An 18,894-nucleotide genomic window follows, 5' to 3' on the forward strand; every position below is an offset into this window, starting at 1 on the left:
CGCTGCAGCCACGCTGGCGCTCTGAGCAGTGTCTTCCGAGGGACATTCTCGTGTGCTTCCGTGTTCCGCGCACACTGATTTGTCTTTATAAATCGTGACCACATTGTGCAACTCTTCAAAGGCCCTTTAAAAAAATTCCACGTGCCATCCACGTGGCTAGAAGAAAAAGAAACGGGTTTTATGAATAGAAGCTATTCTGTCATTGGGAGGAACCGTGTTCCTCGTTTCTGGAGTATCTGTTTCCCACCCAGTGTTGTCCTCTCCGACCGGAGAAGGAGCTCACGTTCCTGCTGCAAGGCCCCGTGCTGCAGAGGCGTCGGGCGGACCTCTGGGCGCCGGGCAGCGCGGAGCAGCAGCCTTTCTCTACCGCAGAAGTGTCCCGAGGGGAACCTGACCGCGAGGAGTCCCTGCCTGGACGCGCCCGGCCTTATATTCCAGACAAAGCCTGCTGTAGTGTGTCAGGGTGTCAGTTCCTGGAGATCAAGGACTGTGCTTAAATCCCTTGACCTGATGCCAATCCAGAAATTAAACCTTCACTCAGAGAACGCTGGCGGCATGACGTGATGTTGATTGCTGGTATATTTTGGGCTTCTAGAGCTTTGTGAAGGACTTTCTCAAGTGCTTTTCTCTAATAGTCGTTATCAGATCTATTTATTGGGAGTATTTCTTCTGATTGTTTATCTGCTATGGAGGGAGGATCATATGTATAAAGACCTCTCTTGCCTAATTTCTCAGGTGTTCCACTCAGCTAACGTCCATCAAGTGGTCTGTATCAATGTTCTATTGCTGCGTGACAAATATCCACAAATCTAGTGGCTTGAAGCAAGACTCATTATCTCCAGGTGTGCATGGATCACGTGCCTGGGCAAGTGCAGTGCGGTCCATGCCTCCTGCCTCTGGAGGCGCCGCCATGGTTCACCAGGTCAGCTTTCCTTTCTGGAGGGAAAGAATTCTGGGGAAGAATTGCTTCTAGGCTGATTCAGAATGCAGATTTGTTGTTTTCCCACAGTTTCTGCATTGCCCCTCGGTCTCTAGTTGATAACGGGGGTCTGGTCTTCTCACACTTCAGATCTCTTGGACTTCCTCCTCTTCCTCATTTCTCAACTTGTAAGGGTTTGTGAGATTACACTGGACATACTTGAATAACCAAGGACCATCTCCTGCATTCGTTTTCTAGAGCTGCTGCAACAAAGGAGCCTGGAATGCTGTGGGCTCCAAGGCCCATCCTTTGTCCACTCATAACTCAGCCCTGCTGCCCCAACAGGCTCCTGAATGCAGGGGTCCAGGGTGGGGCACCACAGCAAGAGGAGTGACTCTGTGGCCTCTCACTGGCAAGTGCTTATAGACCTCTACCAGTGGAGCTGTTGCAGGGTTCCTCACATTGTGTAGTCGACCCTGGAGCACAAAGACAACCTCCAAAGAGCTGCTGGCTCAGAGTCTTTGCAGATGAGGGCGTCACAATAATGGCGAGTGAATGGCATTGGGCAGCCTCAGGGGCGCGCTCTGAGCTCACTGCCCAATGCAGGGCTCTTCTTTGCTGAGAGGAGTCTTTCCTTCCTTTTGCCTCATCCCTGCAGAGAAGTACACAAGGATCCCCGGCCACTCCAGAAGTGCCCAAGTCCCTGTTCCACCACTGCCATCCACCCAGAGGGCTCCCTAATGCTAAAGGTGAGCTCAGAGCCATAGGGCAGGGGGTCTGAATCAAGGAGGAGAGCCAAAAGGAGGGTCTCTGGCTTCCCAGGGAATGAGGACAGAAAGTGCTTGGAATGGCTTGTTTGACTGATTTGAAGCATTTGCTTGGTCCCTGTTGGGTCCGTTATCAAAGGAACGAGACTGAGACAAAGTTACGCAAAACCTTATTCTATGCCAAGCATTAGAAGTCAGACTGACTGGCCAGGGCCGCCTCCAAAGAGAGCAACGCCCCTTGGTCTTACAGGCCCGTGGTCTTACAGCCCACATCTACGTATGTGGCTTTGGCTGATTGGATGTTTCCTACCTGTGTGTTTTAGGTTACCTGGAACCTATGCTAGTAACTGTTGAGGCGTTTAAAACAACAAAATGGCCTTGTTTTAGGTGTGTGTTTTAGTAACAGTTACCTGGAACTGATATCAATAACTGTTGAGGCATTTATTAAACAACAAAATGTCTACCTAGGCAACATGGAGTCACTATGGCTAAGTAGGCCCAGGCAGGCCCTAGGGGGTTAACATGTTTTAACATGGAATGGACCCCAACATCCCCCCCTTTTCTTTGGAGATTAGTCAATTCTTTGACTTTTTAAAGAATCAGTTAGTGCTGGAATTAGGATGGGAACCACAGGTTTTGTCCGTTTTATTTCTGTAGTAAGATGTTGGAATCCCTCGGGTCCTCTATAGGTTGACAATGAGACTTCAAGTTTTTCACTCAGTGGCGGCGTATCCAAACCAAGTCTTTGGGTTGGTAAGGATGTGGTTTTTACCTCTGTTTTCATCTCAGTGTAGGCAGTTTGGATCCCTGCATGGGCTCTTTTTAAGACAGACTATAGTGCCTGTAATGACTGGAATACAGACTGATCAGTCATTTTTGTTAGGGTAACCTTTTGTAGCCATGAGCAGAGTGGAGGGGGTCTCCCAAACATTATTTTAAATGGGGTAACCTTGTTTAAGTAGGGTGTACATCGCGCCCTAAGGAGGGCAAAGGGAAGGAGATCCATCTATCCACCGCCAGTCTCCAGAATTAACTTGGTCAAGATTTCTTTAAGAGTCCGGCTCATTCTCTCTACCTGTCCAGAACTCTGGGGCCAGTAGGCACAGTCAATCCGTGCCCACGGATTGGCCAATGCCCTTGAGACTGAACTCACAAATGCTGGGCCATTGTCTGACCCAATTGCAAGAGGCAACCCAAACCTAGGAACTATTTTTTTAGTAGTTTTTGGCTACTATTTCCGCCGTTCCATGCTTGGCAGAAAAAGTAGGTATCTACAAAACTAACATGTTATTATCTATAAAACTAAGAGGTATCTACAAAAACTAACATATTATTTTATTTTATTTTTGTAAAATCCACTTCCCAATAAACTCCTAGTTTTTAAGTTTTTTTTCTTTTGCTTTTTCCATCCTAGTTTTTCTGCTTTTACTGCCTGACATTGAGCACATATATTAACTATATCCTGAGCCATTTGCCCTCATTTAGATACCTGAAATTGCTTGCCCATGAGTTTTTTAAGTTTCCGTGTCCCTAAGTGAGTACCCTGATGTATTTGGTTTACTAACTTTTTAAATTAAATTTATTTTATTTTATTTTTTAGTCTTTGAGGAAGAATTAACTTTTTTTTGTCCTGGTCTTAGCTCAATCCCCTTTATAGTTTAATTTAGTCCATTTTTGTAAATATTTTAAATCTTCCTCTAAATAATCTGGTTTTTCTGGTAGGGCTGGAGCCGGGAGTGTAACCAGTTCTTGAGCTATTTTTCTGGCTGCTTGCTTTGCTGTTTGATCTGCTAATTTGTTTTCTTTTGAAACCAGATCAGTCCCCTTTTGGTGTCCCGGGAAATGCATAATGGCCACCTCTTTTGGGTTCCAAATAGTCTGCAGGAAAACCAGTTTTTTTTTTTTCTGTTAATAGGCCCCTTTCTTTATAAATAGCCGCATGTATATGGAGAGTAGCAAAGACATACCTGTTGTTCCTAGAGATGTGTGGCAGGGCCGCTTTTTAGAGTTCCTGCTCAGGAGAAACCATTACAGCCCCCACATACCTCTTTTCATCTGCCATGTAGCTACTCCTGTCTGTGAACAGAGTTATCTCCACATCCAGGAGGGGAGTGTCTGTGAGATCCGGCCTTATTCCTGTGACCTGGGTTAGGACCTCCCCGAAGTCGTGTGGGTGGGGCAGGGGTATCTGTTGGTTACCTGTTTCCTGGACTCAGACAGTGAACACACTCCTTCTTGGAGATTAAAGCCTAAATAAGTGGCTTGTCCCCCGCAAGCATGACTTATAGTCCTCAGCGGCTATTAGCAAGTACTGTGGTTAGTCAGCTCCTCTGGCAGAAATGTAGCTGGATTTAGCACCGCCGGGGACTGGAAAGTCACTTTCAGTTCATTGAGGAGGAGGGCTTTATACCCCATCACTCGGGCGTTTGTTCTTGTCCAGGTGAGCTGGCCTTGGAACACTTTCTGTGGGTTGGGCCACTTAAAAGCAAAGAGGGGCTGAGACTTGCTTTTATTCTTGAGATCTAAGACAGTATACATGGTTCTCTTGGGGCTCAGGAGGGAAAGTAGGGTATAGGGGTTAGGCACCATCGGGTGGATATCTTTAATCCATTTGTTAACTTTCCGCAAGTCCTGAACGGGTCGGTACTCCCCAGTTTTGGCCTTTTGATGGGAAGCAAAGGTGTATTCTATGGAGATCCCTTCCTTTGCTTCCCAGGGGAGGGAGTACTGCCGGACTCGAACAGCCGTAGGCCAAATTTAAGGTCCTTTCTGTTGTTTATTTATGTCTTTTTGTGCCATTTTCCCCCTGTACCCAGACTTCCTCTTCAGATCGTTTTTTCATAGGCTCTAGTAATGATGAAAATTGGGCTTCCATGCCCATCAAAAAAAATCAATTGATTTTTCCTCCACCTCAGTTTTTACCTGAGGTTTGGGGAGGGGCTCTGAACCATGGTCCCTTTAGTCTCTGGTGGCCAGCATTGCTGTCTTCTTTTTGGGGCACTCCTTGGCCCAGTGTCCTCTTTTCTTGCAGTAAGTACACTGATCTGAAGCTAAGACTTCTCATCAGTTTTTTTCTATAATTAGACTTTTTTTTATTGATCATTTTTTACCTGCCTTTTTCCTTTTTATTGACCTCTTTTCCTTTGTTTTTTTCCCCATCTCACGTAATGCCAAAACTTTAACTATTTTTTCTAGTCTGTTTTTCATCTTTTTGTGTATCTCTGTTGTTAAACACCTTCTCTGCTATTCTCACTAACTCAGTCAAATTTTTCCCTTCAAATTCTTCAATTTTTTGAAGTTTTCTCCTTATATCTGGGGCTGACTGACTGTCAAAGGCAAGATTTATTGCCCTCTGGTTGTTTGGCACCTCAGGGTCGATCGAGCTATACATTTTATAGGCTTCCATAAGCCTTTCTAGAAAAGCCCCTGGAGATTCATCCTTATCTCGAGTCACCACACTAATTTCAGATAAATTTATGGGTCTCCTTGCAGTCGCATGGAGGCCTCCAGCAGAGCCTGGCGGTGGAAACATAGACTCTCCTTACCTTTATCAGAGTTTGGGTTCCAGTCAGGGGGTTCCTTTGGGCAGTAGTTCTTCACTCACTGGGGATTGAGGTCCCATGTTACTAATTCTGGTTTAGTTTGAATGTAGTTTTAGTTAGTTCTGGAAATTTTTATCCATTTCAGTTTCAGGATTTCAACATATCAAAGACCTGTATTTGTCCTGGAAGTCTCCCATATGAATTTTCTTTAAGGCAGAATTTATTTTATAAGAGAATTAAAATAATTGTAAGTGACAAAAATTCAAAATAGATATGGCTTTACAGTTTAACTCGCAAGAAAATCAGGTTACTTCTGTGACACATAACATTTCAATGATTACAATATCAAGTTGACCTTATCAAAAGGTTAAAACATTAGGAAATGCATAGAATTTCTATAATAGTTATAGCATTTACCCATGTGTAACCCAAGGTTTATCACTGGTTTAGCAGTACTTTTTGAGTAATTAGCATACCAAGGAAAAGCCTTATGAGGCAAAGAGATCTTATAGTCCTTAAGTCTTGTTGACAATTGCTAAAATTTAAGTTTAAAGCACATGCTTAAGTAGGATTACAGATAAAACAAAATACAGAAACTGGTTTCTCTGGGCAGGCAAAGAGAAAACCATTTATATTCTCTCCTTAACAGTAGATCAATTAATCTAAGAAAACTTTGTTTTTTTGAACAGATAAAAAGCAGATTTTTTTATACCAGTGTTTTTGTTTTTTTAAATTTATATAATTGTCAACATTTACTTGAGTGGACCACCAATATAGATTTTCCATGACATAGGGCTTTAGTCCTTTTTTTCTTAACAGAAAAACAGAAACATTTTACAGGAAAATCTTTTTTACAGGAAAAGATTTATTAGTCTTTTTTTTCCTTCTTGTGAATACATCCATCAAAACTGATCTAATATGGTTAAATTTCCAACATATTTTATTGTTTTCTTTCAAACCTATAAACCAGGGCAAATAAAGGTCACTTTCCCCAAGCCTTTCAAGTTCTGGTGCAACCAGATATTTTTATTTTAAGACAAAATTTTTACTCTCTTAAGCCCTCTTTTTTTTGTGTGTACAATTTTTCTAAACTTACTATCAGTCATCAGTCAACTGCCTTTCCTCTGTTTTTTTAGACAATATTAACACTTCTAATAAAAACCTTAATGGCGTTTTTCTTTTGGTAGTCTAGAATACATGGAGTCATTGCATGTGATTTATTATTCTGATGTGCTACATTTTAAAATTCATTTTAATTTTAGTCTGTCCTGACCATACCTAAAATTTCTTTTTTGAAGATTTTTCTTCACAAATATTTTACAACTTTTTTGCATTTAGGTTTTGTCCAAAGCCATTTTTTAAAAAAAATTATTTTCTTATTTAGGAAAAAATTACCTTTTATCTTTAACAAAATGTATTTTTTTAATGTATCTCTTACTTTTTACATATAGGGTTGTTTTTCTTACTTTTATCAGTCTTAGTTATAGTTAGTAGAATTTTTTATTCTTAGAAATACTTTAGTCTCTAGTGATGGCTAAGTATTAACCAATTGTGAACAGTTACAACAGAATTCTGTTAATGGCAAATTTATGAATCAGTTAAACACAAAACTTGTTTACCAACAGATTTAAATATTTTTAGTTTCTTTGCAGTAAGAAGTTAAAAGCACAAACCTGGTTCCAGTAATTAATGCTTTAGTATTTTATCCCATTTGGTTAAGATATCCCATTTGGTTAGATGTCCAACAAATTTAATTCCATTTGTCATCCAAGTAAACCTTTAGTGTTTCAGGTTACTAAAGACTTTGAAAGCTATTTTAACAATTACCCATTAAAGCTTTGAGACAGACAATTAATCATTATTTCAGTTATTTATTTGCTAACAGATTTTAACAAAAAACATGAGCTTATTTGACATTCAGTAAACTTTGAAGTTTCACATTTACTGCTGTAACTTTAAAGACATGTCTATTTTAATTAAACCAACAAACTTAATTTAGTTTAAATTCTGATTTACGTTTCACCTGGACCCACTCCACTTTTAATGTTTACCTGAGACACAAGTGGGAAGATCTGGAGTTGGGGGTGTTAGGGCCAGGGGTGCTCTTTTTGTTTCTTGACAGCAAAGAGAGAAGGAGCCGTGGTGCAGGAAGCACTGAGGATGGTCTAGAAGTCAGTTATGCAGGCTGCACCCAAGCTGGTGCAGAAACAGGAGGAGACAGAACAAACAAAGTGCTACCAGAAGGCCCCTCCAGCAAGGGGGAGGGGCTAGGCAGTCCAGGTCAGGCCAGAGAAGGCAAGGAACTTCCCCTAAACAAAGGGAGTTTTGGCAGCTGCTTGGGAATATTCCTTAAAGTCTCTGTCATGAGTTAGACCAACCACAGTTGGCTCCAGTTATAGCCATTAACATAAGAAATGAGCAAGGGAGAAGTCCCACATTTATTAGGAGGAACAGAGAGATGAAAGTCAGAGACCCCTTACTCTCTGGTTGTCTCATTTCTTCAAACACAACAGACAACAAAAAGACAAGACAGACAACCACACACCCAGCGGCCCTTACCCAGAACCTGCCACTGGTGGGTATTTTCTCAGTCCCCTACAAACACTCGCCGGTGGGGATTTTCTCAGTCCCCTAGAAACGAGTAACAAAACAGACAACAAAAAGACAAGACAAAGACACACAGACCCAGCGGCCCTCACCCACTGGTGGGGGTTTTCCCGGCCCCCTACAGACGGGGGTTACCAGGCCCCCTACAGACCCAGATGACCGCCTAGGGGGGCTCGGACCCCCAGACGATCCAACCAGAAGAGGGATGGGGTGTCCCCACATCCACTCCAGCCCTGGGGAGCATGGCTGCGTCCAGCTTCTCCCTGGTGGGCCATACCCTGGAGCTCCACAACCAGACAGACCAGATCTCACGGAATATGGAGATCTTACCTCTGGAGGCTTTTCCCAGAAATTCTGATGGGGGCTCAGTTCTCGTTGTTTAATCCCGGATGAGCCCCCATATGTTGGGTCTGTTATCAAAGGAACGAGACTGAGACAAAGTTACACAAAGCCCTATTCTATGCCAAGCACTAGAAGTTAGATTGACTGGCCAGGGAAACGAGGCTGAGACAAAGTAAAAGTTATGTAAAGCTTTATTCTATGCCAAGCATTAGATGTCAGACTGACCGGCCAGGGCCGCCTCTGAAGAGAGCGACGCCCCTTGGTCTTACAGGCTAGTTTTTATAGGGCACAATTGCAGACATCTACATATGTGGCTTTGGCTGATTGGATGTCTCCTACCTGTGTGTTTTAGTAACGGTTACCTGGAATCGATGCTAGTAACTGTTGAGGTGTTTATTAAACAACAAAATGGCCTTGTTTTAGGTATGTGTTTTAGTAATAGTTACTTGGAACTGATATAAACAAAATGGCCTTGTTTTAGGTGTGTGTTTTAGTAACAGTTACCTGGAACTGATATCAATAACTGTTGAGACATTTATTAAACAACAAAATGTCTACCTAGGCAACATGGAGTCACTATGGCTAAGTAGGCCCAGGTAGGCCTGGGGGTTAACATGTTTTAACGTAGAATCGACCCCAACAGTCCCCAGGGGTGCAGCTCACATGGGAGCAAAGGTGGGGAAGGGAGGAGAAGAAAAATCGAAGGACAGAAAATGTTCTTAAGTGTGGGGCTTGTATTTTGTGTGTGTGTGTGTGTGTGTGTGTGTGTGTGAGAGAGAGAGAGAGAGAGAGAGTGAGAGAGAGAAACGCAGTACAAAAATGGGTTTGCTAAAACTGTGCGATCTACTGCACTTTAATGAAGGTGCTGCTGTCAGCACATGACAGGCTTTGGAGTACATGGGATGTATAATGATGGATGGGTAATCATAGGGTAAAAAAAATGTACAGCAAAACTTTAACAGTGGTAGAACCAAGTGTTGAGTATTTGGGCATTCTTGTACAATCCTTTCAGCTTTTATAGATCTTTGAAATTCTTCACTGAAAAATGTTAGGGAGTCACTGTAGGAAAGAGACGTGGAGTAAGGGGTGGGGGGGGGCATCTGCTCTTCACAGGATCAGGGCAGCAGGGTCGCCTCCTTTTGCCTCCTTTTGGATCTACTTTCTACAGCTGTCTGGGAGTTTCTGGTGGGCTATTTTAAAACAGGATTTGTGACTATGCTGACTTTTGTAGGTCACAGGTGACTTTACATTCTCTGTGGGAGGAGTTCCATCTCACCACAGACCCTGCAGGGCATCAGAGGGAGGGCTCCTTGTAATAATTTCGAAGTAGGAAGGTGTTGAAACCCACCTTTAGTAACAATGATATTGTCAACGAAGTCATTTTCCTTGTTGCTCATCTGCTGGAAGTTTAGAAACACATTTAGTGGAAACTATCACATGCCCAGCCTCTCCCCCACCCCGGACTCAGCCACTAAGAGGAGACCCTCACTCCAAGCCATGAGCAGATGGCTACAGACTTTTCTTTGCTGCCATTAAAACCAGGGTGACCATCTGTCCCAATTTGCCTGGGACTCTCCTGTGTGACACTGGCTTCCAGCCCTGACCATGTGGCTGCCACGGTGACAGCCACTTGCCATTGATCATTATGTTAAATCCCACAAAAGATTCTCCCAGACACAGCTTCCTTATTTCTATTTGGCATCCAACAAGATAGAATCAGGCCAACCTCACCTCCTAGATGCACATAGACATTTAAGACTCGGAGAGTCGATATCTTGTTCTGTCCCACTCCTAGCAGGACAATTTCTTGTCAGCATTCAATAACATAGGATATCAAATATGCACGGTGACTTTTTACTACACAAATGGTAACAAAATAGGCTTGGGTCTCTTAAATTTTTCTATACTTAAAACATCCCAAGGTTGAAACATGCTTGCTTTCTTTCTTTTTTTGAAACATGCTTTCTTAAGAAAGGGAGTTGTCATTCTACTTAGTTGACATTCAAAAAGAAATAGAAAGTTTGAATAGACATATAACAAAGACAACCGTTAATTTAAGTTTCTCATGAAGATCCCAGGTCCTAATAAATTGATAAATTCTACCTGATATTTTAAGAAGAAAATAACAGCAGTCATGTACAGACCTTCAGGACCAGGACCAGAGAAGAAAGCAGCACTTCTCCATTCTCTGTGGTGTCAGTGCGTGACACCAATGCCAGACAGTGTCGTCCCAGAGAGGAGGAATAGGATGAGCTGGAAACATTCGTGAATGTAGAGGCAAATATTTTAACGAAATATTATCAAACCAAATGTAGTTACAGAGAAACAGGATTATATACCATTACTAATTGAAGTTTATTCCAGGAATGCAAGGTTGGCTTAACATCTGAAAATAAGTGAATGTAATAAGTATATTAATAATACAAAGAACATTAAACATGTGAGCATATTGGTCAACCAGAAAAATCTATTTGACGTGATAGCACATCTCTGTATGACAAAAACAATTCCACACCCAGGGGTGTGGGAAATGCCTGTAATCTGGTAAAGAGTGCCTAATGACTCTTGTAACTAATTCACACTTCATTCATTCTGAATACTTTCCCCTTAAGACTGGGACGAAAGCAAGAATGTCCACTTCAAACTTCTATTTGACGTTTTACTGAAGTTCCAGCCAATACAACAGAGCAAGAAATATAAATAAAAGACATAGATTTCAAAATGAAACCATATTTATTTGCATGGAACATGCTTCTAACAAATCTGTAAAAAAAAGTCTGGTAGAAATAAGATGATGAAAAAAAAAAGAAATAAGATAGCTCCATAAGGTGGTAGGATACAAAATAGATACAAAAATCTCAATTATATTTCTGTAAACTAGCAATGAAGAATCTGAAAATGATAATAAGAAAACCATTCCATTTGAAATAACATTGAAAATAATAAAAATAAGGTAATAAAATAAGAGCCAAATTTGTATACTTAGAGCTACAAACTATTGAGGGAGATCGAACACAATCTACGTAAACAGAAATATTTAGAATACTCATGGAATGGAGAACAGAACATTATCATGAGAGCAAATTTCCCCTAAACTGACCTACAGATTTACTGTGATCCCTACTGAATTTCTAGCAAACTTTTTTAAAGGAAATATCAAGCCAATCCTAAAATATATATCAAAATTCAGAGGACTTAGAGTGGCCAAAATAATTTGGAAAAAGAAGCAGTAAATCAGAGGACTCACACAACTTGCCTTAAAAATTTATGACCGGGGGTGTCTGCATGGCTCAGTGGTTTCAGCCTCTGCCTTCGGCTTAGGTCATGATCCCAGGGTCCTGGAATTGAGCCCCGAATCAGGCTCTCTGATCAGCGGGGTGCCTGCTTCCCCCCCTCCCCCTCTGCCTGCCTCTCTGCCTACTTGTGATCTCTCTCTCCGTGTCAAATCAATCAACCAATCAATCAAAAAAATTTTATGACCGGGGTGCCTGGCTGGCTCAGCAGGTTAAAGCCTCTGCCTTCAGCTCAGGTCATGGTCCCAGGGTCCTGGGATCAAGCCCCGCTTTGGGCTCTCTGCTCAGTGGGGAGCCTGCTTCCTCCTCTCTCTCTCTGCCTGCCTCTCTGCCTCCTTGTGATCTCTGTCTGTCAAATAAATAAATAAAATATTTTTTTAAAAACAGAACATTTTATTTAAAAAAATCTATGACCAAGCTACAGGAATCAGGACAGTGTGGGACTGGCATGAAGATAGATGTATGAACCAGTGGAACAGAGTAGAAACTCCCAAAATAAAACCTGAGCAGCAGATGTTGAACAGAGGGAGGAGGGCAATTCAACGGGGGGGGGGGGGATGAGAGTATTTTTGATAAACGGTGCTAGAACAACTGGATAACCAGATGCAAAAAAAGAACACAATACCCTATTTCATACCACACACACACACACACAGACACACACACATAACTCAAAATCAGTCATAGACCTGAATTTAAGAGGTAAACTTTAACACTTTAGGAAGAAAACATAGTAAGCTCTTTGTGACCTTGAGTTAGGCAAAGTTTTCTTTAATAGGATACCAAAACACTACTCAGCCAAAAAATGAAAAATTGGACTTCATAAAAAATAAAGCATTTGCTCTTTGAAAGTCACCATTACAAAAACAGAAAATGTAAGTCACAGGCTGGAATAAATATTTGCCAGCCATGTACTTACATCCAGAATATATATAAAGAACTCTCAAAACTTAGTAAGGAAAATAGCCCCATTTTTAATATTAACATCTAATGCATTATTTGCCCCAGGAGTACAGGTCTGTGAATTGTCAGGCTTACACAATTCACAGCACTTACCATAGCACATAACTTCCCCCAAGTCCATCACCCTGCCACGTTGTCCCTAACCCCCTCAGCACCCCTCCGTTTGTTTCCTGAGATTAAGAGTCTCTTATGGTTTGTCTCCCCCCTACCCCATCTTGTTTTATTTTTTCCCTCCCTAGTTCCCCCAAATCTCCTACCTTGCCTCTCAAATTCCTCATATCAGGGAGATCATATGATAGTTGTCTTTCTCTGATTGGCTTATTTCGCTAAGCATGATACCCTCTAGTTCTATCCATGTTGTTGCAAATGGCAAGATTTCTTATCTTTTGATGGCTGCATAGTATTCCACTTATGTATAGTGGAATACTATGCAGCCATATATATATTTATCATATCTTCTTTATCCATTCATCTGTTGGTGGACATCTTGGCTCTTTCCATAGTTTGGCTATTGTGGACATTGCTGCTAGAAACATTGAGGTGCATGTGTCCCTTGGGATCACTACATTTGTAACTTTGGGGTAAGTACCCAGTAGTACAATTGCTGGGTCATAAGATAGCTCTATTTTCAACTTTTAAAAAAAAGATTTAATTTATTTATTTGACAGACAGAGATCACAAGTAGGCAGAGAGGCAGGCAGAGAGAAAGGTGGAAGCAGGCTCCAGGCTGAGCAGAGAGCCTGATGTGGGGCCCAATCCCAGGACCCTGAGATCATGACCTGAACCAAAGGCAGAGGTTTTAACCCACTGAGCCACCGAGGCACCCTATTTTCAACTAAAAAAAAAAAAGATTTTATTTATTTATTTGAGAGAGAGACACACACCGAGAGAGGGGACACAAGCAGGAGGAGTGGGAGAGGGAGAAGCAGACTTTCTGCTGAGCAGGGAGCCCATTGAGGGGCTCCATCCTGGGACCCTGGGATCATGACCTGTGCTGAAGGCTGATGCTTAACCACCAGGCACCCGTATTTTCAGCTTTTTGAGGAAGCTCCATGCTATTTTCCAGAGTGGTTGCACCAGCTTGCATTCCCACCAACAGTGTAAGGGGTTCCCCTTTCTCCTCACCAGCATCTGTCATTTCCTGACTTGTTAATTTTAGCCATTCTGACTGGGGTGAGGTGGTATCTCACTGTGGTTTTGATTTGTATTTCCCTGTTGCCGAGTGATGTGGAGCACTTTCTCATGTGTCTGTTGGCCATCTGGACGTCTTCTTTAAAACAGCTCCACTTTTAAAATGGGGAAAATATTTTAATAGTCTCCACCAAACAGGATATATGGGTGGCAAATAGACACCCGAAAAGGAGTTCCATGTCCTTTACCATTCGGAAAATGTGAATCCATGCCACAGCTCTGCCAGTTAGCAGGACCCGGTGGGAAAGGCTAATGGCGCTGAGCGCCGGCAGGATGCTGAGAAGCCAAAGCCTGAGGGGCAGCAGTCGGAAGTCACAGGGGAACCGGAAAGTGATGCCACTTCAGAAAGCAGTTTGGCGGTTTCTTAGAACTTGGACTCTGCTCTTACGTTTGACCAGCGGTCCCGCTCCCAGGCTCTCACCAAAGAGGACCGCGGCTGCCTGTGCTCACGGGGTGGGTGTGGGAGGAGGGGAGCCGTCCGTCTGGGGGACCCCGTCCTGAGTCTCTGAGACAGGGTCACTCCACATGACTAAAAATGGACTGGACTTTCTGAAAGAACGTGAGTATCAACTCCTTCCCCTTTTTGTTCATTTTCATTCATGCAGTGCGCAGACAGCGGCCCGAGCCCATCCGCACAGAGGTACGTTGTACACTTGCCAGAGTCGTTTGATGTGTGTGAATGTGGCTCCTGCTCTTCGTAACCCCAATGATCTGGAAGGTCGTTCATCTCTGATGGGAGATTTTAAATAATGTGTAACGTCATCACACTCAACACTAACCCGGATTCACGGCCTCGTTCTCCCGTCCGTCCGCACCGTTAACTGCTGACCGGACAGGAGGCGGTCAGAGCTCACGGATGTGTCGCTCAGAGAACACGTGGGGAGTGAGTCCGAGCCTCCTTAGCACGGCCCCTACACCTGGTTTCACGCCGCTCCCGAGAGCCCGGAGCGCCGCACGCACGCACACACGCAGACATGAAATCGCAGACGCAGAAAGTGGCCCATGGTGAAGGTCGCAGCCGAGGCTGCTACTCATGGTACAACACACACTGTCTGCACACAGGACTGTGCTGTTGTGACAAGTCACCGAGACACAGGAACTGTGCTCCCATTCCAGTGAGTGTCTTAGTGCACAGGGCTGTCGCCCCAAAGGGCCACAAAGTCAGGGGCATAAGCCACCAGACTGTGTGGTCTCACTGTTCTGGGGGCCGGAGCCTGAAATCACAGGGTGGGCAGGGTCAGGGGCCTGTCAGGCTCTCTCCTTGGCTTGCGGATGGCAATTTTCTCCTTCTGTCTCTCCACATTTCCTATTTTGTTCCTTTCCAGCAAGAATAATTGAAAATTGGTGCACCAGGATCATACATTTCCACCTTAAAAATTTTTCAGATTGCCACATTATTGAGTATTTATTTTAGAAAATTTGGAACTTATAAATATGCCCAGTGCACAGGCAGAAGTCTTTCCTTCCTCTGCCCACCAGTGTCCGCTGCTGGCGTTTTGACTGGTGTCGTTCACGTCTCCACATAGAGTGTCTCCATGTGCATCACACACATAACTTTTTCTTTTAAAAAATTAAAACCCTGTTGTTTACCTCCTTAGGGGCCTGCTTTAAAATTCCGTGTATTGTGAGGTTTGTCGTGTTAAAAGAAAGCACCCCGAATTCACTGTTCCATCTGGAAGGTGTACCCTGCTTCTCCTCACTGGGATCTTCTTGTTTAGACACAGTTTGGCCTCTCTGCCCCGAAAGCTGGGCGACTTGGGGGAGGGGAGCACTAACGTGTCAGGGAGCACAGGTGGCCTTACAGACGCCTGGACGTGGCAGGCGCTAACACCTGGGCAGCCGTTCTCTGCAGCGGGAAGCATTTCTAGGGTAACTGGGACTTCGTGCTGGGCGGGGCCGGTGGGGGCCTGGGTGTGCCCGCAGCCTTCGGGTCACGGCCACTGTGCAGACCAGAGCCCGCGCCTGCAGACCCCGGCTGTCTACACCTCTTGATGCTCAGAGCTGTGTGTAAGCAGCTGTGGGCGCTTATGGAGTCACAACTCCGTAACCGATGTTAACCGCAGGCGCATTTTAGAGGAAGCTCGGGGCCGGGCTTGCCGAAGCTTCACTCTCTGGGGGTAGCCATTGGCCTGTCTCATTCGCACAATTCCTACCGGAGCACATGCCACAGGCGGCCCCACAGAAATGACCAGACGGAGAAATAGAGAGGGGAGGGGGCCACACATCTGAAGCTAAAGCTTCCAGAACTGTGTGGGGCCTCCATCCACCAGCCCTCGCCGGGGCCCGTCCTGTAGCCGCCCAGCCAGTGAGCCTGAGCAGGGGCTCCAGACGCCTGCTCCACATCATAGGCCCAGGACAGTGACATTGGGGCCCTGAGTCTTACAGGACAGCAGTCAATGTGTGGCCGCGGTTGCATTCATGCCGGGAGGTGCTGGAGAGGGATGCACTTGGAGGCTCCTTAGGGACACTGACAGAATTTGTGTCTTCTCACCCTGTCCCCTTCAGCTTGCAAGTCACGGTGCCGGGCTGGATGTCTCCAAATCATTCTTCCTCGTGTCTCGGGGGCCCCTCAGCGGGCCCTCCTCTGTAGTTCTGCATCCCCCTGGCATGGTGGTGGAGATCCAGGGCACACAGCACCTGTGCTGGTCCCTGCTGCTGGTGCGGCCCCTCCTCTCAGGGGGAGGGGGTCTCCCAGCGCGCAGCAGGCCTGCGGGCTGTGGAAGAACGGGAAGCCGCAGGAAGGGGCCCGCGGCATGCTGCGGCCTGCGGCTGTCAGCAGCTGTCCGCCTTCCCTTTCTTGCTGACGCGTGTCTCCCCTTCCTCCTGCCCCAGCCCACCAGAGTCACGTCCAAGGAGCGCCTGCTGTCGGACGCGCGCTCTCATCAGCTGTCCAGTACCGTGTTCCCAGAGAACGTGGGGCCGACGGTAGGTGAGGGGCGGCCATGCATGAGCCTCAGCTACAGGAGGGAGAGCCGACGGAGGGTCTAAGCCTCCCCACAAGAGCTGGGGGGAGGGCAGGTGGCTGGTTTAAAGTATTTACAGCATTCTTAGGGATGCAGCTCCAACAGGGACAGGGTGGGAGGGAGTATGAGGGAAGGAAGGTGAAGACACGAAAGTTCTAAATTGTGGGGCACGTGTTTGAGCAGGGAGACATGATCGAAACGTGGGCGTGACCGGAACAGAAGCATCAGGTGTGCTTGGGTGATGTGTGTGGACATCTGCAACCGGCACGGCAGCCAGCGCCTGGCGGACTTGTGGCCTGTCCCCCGGGATCCCGGCGGTCCACTCACTCCCACAGCGAGGGCTCCCCTGCTCCTTTCCCATGTCAACATACACAGCCCGCTCTGTTCGTTAGCAGCCGGGACTCAGAGTTCCATGTGGGAGATGCCGGAGGCCGGTCTTCAGTGGGGACTGGGTGTGACTGGCCACGTCTCAGCTTAAACCATGGCCAACACAATGGGGCACGACCCCTCCCCGCCGTCACTCCCATCCAGCCTCCTGCCATACCTGGAGACCGTGGTGGCAGTCCGCTCCATTCCATCGGCACCCCACCCGACCATCCCTTCTTGGGTGGTGGGCGCCACACAGCTTCTTCTGAGCGGCAGGAAGGACAGTGTTCAAGAACAAAGTCGTGATGACCAGGCCGGTACTGACAGCGTGGCCCACCTAGTTGTAGTGCGTGTCCAGATGAAGGTGTTCAAGCCCTCTTCTCCCAAGTCTGGTTCCCGAGCTCCCCTCCACAATGCGTGGTAGAGCAGTCTCAGGGACATCTTATCCCCAGTCTCAGGTATCCGAGTCAGCCCTGACCATTCACGGCCATCCTGCTGGGGACTATCCCTCATCACATTTAACTCCTTTGCGGATTATCTGAGACAGACCATCTTTCCCACTTTGATGCCAAAGATTGGATAAGGCTGGGGTCACCTCCTAACTGTGGGCAGAGCTTTGAGACCTCAATAGCTCAGACCCTACCCCCTCACACCCAGGAGGACGCATTCTCTTTGGCATCCAAGAAGGTAAATACCAAATATGCATATAGGGCTTTCTAATGCAACAGTAGTGACAGCATGGACTTGGGTCTCTTAAACATTTGTACACTTAATTCTAAATTTTCCAAAGTTGAAAAATGCATTCTCACTTAAGAAAGGTAGTTCCCTTTCCAGTCAGTTTGTACAGATTAGCAAACCTGAACAAACAAAAATAGAGAATCCCCAGCCCTGGTGGGCTACACTGTTGAATTCTGAATTTTTATTCTAATTAAAAAATAACAGTTGTACACAAGCTCTCTCAAAAACAGAGGAAGGGAAACCCGTTCTGTGAGGCCAGTTTCAACCCGATACCAAAACAAGACAATGTCATCACAAAAGAATACAATGAAGCAAGATCCTTCAAGAAAACATAGATAGAAACCATTGAGTAAATATTAGCAAACCAGATCTAGCAACACAGTCAAGTACCATGGATATGTGAAGACCAGTAGATCTTATACAAAATATTAACAGTGAAGGTCAATAATAATATAATGATGTCAATTCAGAAAAAGGAGTTGCCAGAAAGAAACTCTCGTTCAGGAGCACCTGGGTGGCTCAGTCGTTAGGCGGCTGCCTTTGGCTCAGGTTATGATCCCAGGGTCTTAGGATCGGCTCCGCATCAGGCTCCCTGCTTGGTGGGAAGTCTGATTATCCCTCTCCTACTCTCCCTGCTTATGTTCCCTCTCTGTGTGTCTTCTCTGTCAAATAAACAAATAAAAATAAAGAAAAAAAACCTCTCGTTCATGATAAAAAAATATTCTCAGCAAATTAGGAATGAAGTGAAAAGATTTACATTCTGACAATGAACAGCTATGAAATACATTGCACTTCCTGGTGAAAGACTGAATACTCTCCCTCTTATGACTGGGGACAAGGCAAGGATGTCCACACTCACTACTTTTACCTAACATTGTACTAAAGTTCCAACCAGTGAGATAAAATGAAAAAAGGAATAAAGAATAGAAAGTTAAACTGTGTTAATCACAGACAACGTGGTTCTAAAACAAAACAAAGCAAGAAACTACTGGTAATAAAATAGCTTTGTAAGAAGCAGCTGAAGAGCTCTCCAGTAAGCTCCAGGACATTTATCTTCAGTGTTATTCAGAACACATCTGAATTCCGTTACTGTCCCCACCTGGCTCTAGGAAACTCCGTGTGCCTCCAGCCATCTCTACAGCAAATCATTTCCGCTGTGGTCAAAGTCAAAATTTTTCAGTTGTGCTGGTTGACCTAGAAATG

The 18,894-nt window shown here is 44.9% G+C and overlaps 1 protein-coding gene across 1 annotated transcript in view; it reads left to right on the forward strand.

Moving 5' to 3' along the window:
• The window catches only part of LOC122896157 (palmitoyltransferase ZDHHC11-like), a 37,259-nt gene extending 20,162 nt beyond the window's left edge, over positions 1-17,097 (forward strand). Inside the window, exons 12-14 of the mRNA XM_044234235.1 lie at positions 14,230-14,264; positions 16,457-16,549; positions 16,771-17,097. Coding sequence (XP_044090170.1) covers positions 14,230-14,264; positions 16,457-16,549; positions 16,771-16,780 — 138 coding nt within the window. The 3' untranslated portion in view covers positions 16,781-17,097. The remainder of the gene's footprint in view (positions 1-14,229; positions 14,265-16,456; positions 16,550-16,770) is intronic.
• Positions 17,098-18,894: the final 1,797 nt, after the last annotated feature.

The sequence above is a fragment of the Neovison vison genome, chromosome 1, assembly GCF_020171115.1.
Source record: "Neovison vison isolate M4711 chromosome 1, ASM_NN_V1, whole genome shotgun sequence".
In the NCBI taxonomy this organism is placed as follows: Eukaryota; Metazoa; Chordata; class Mammalia; order Carnivora; family Mustelidae; genus Neogale; species Neogale vison.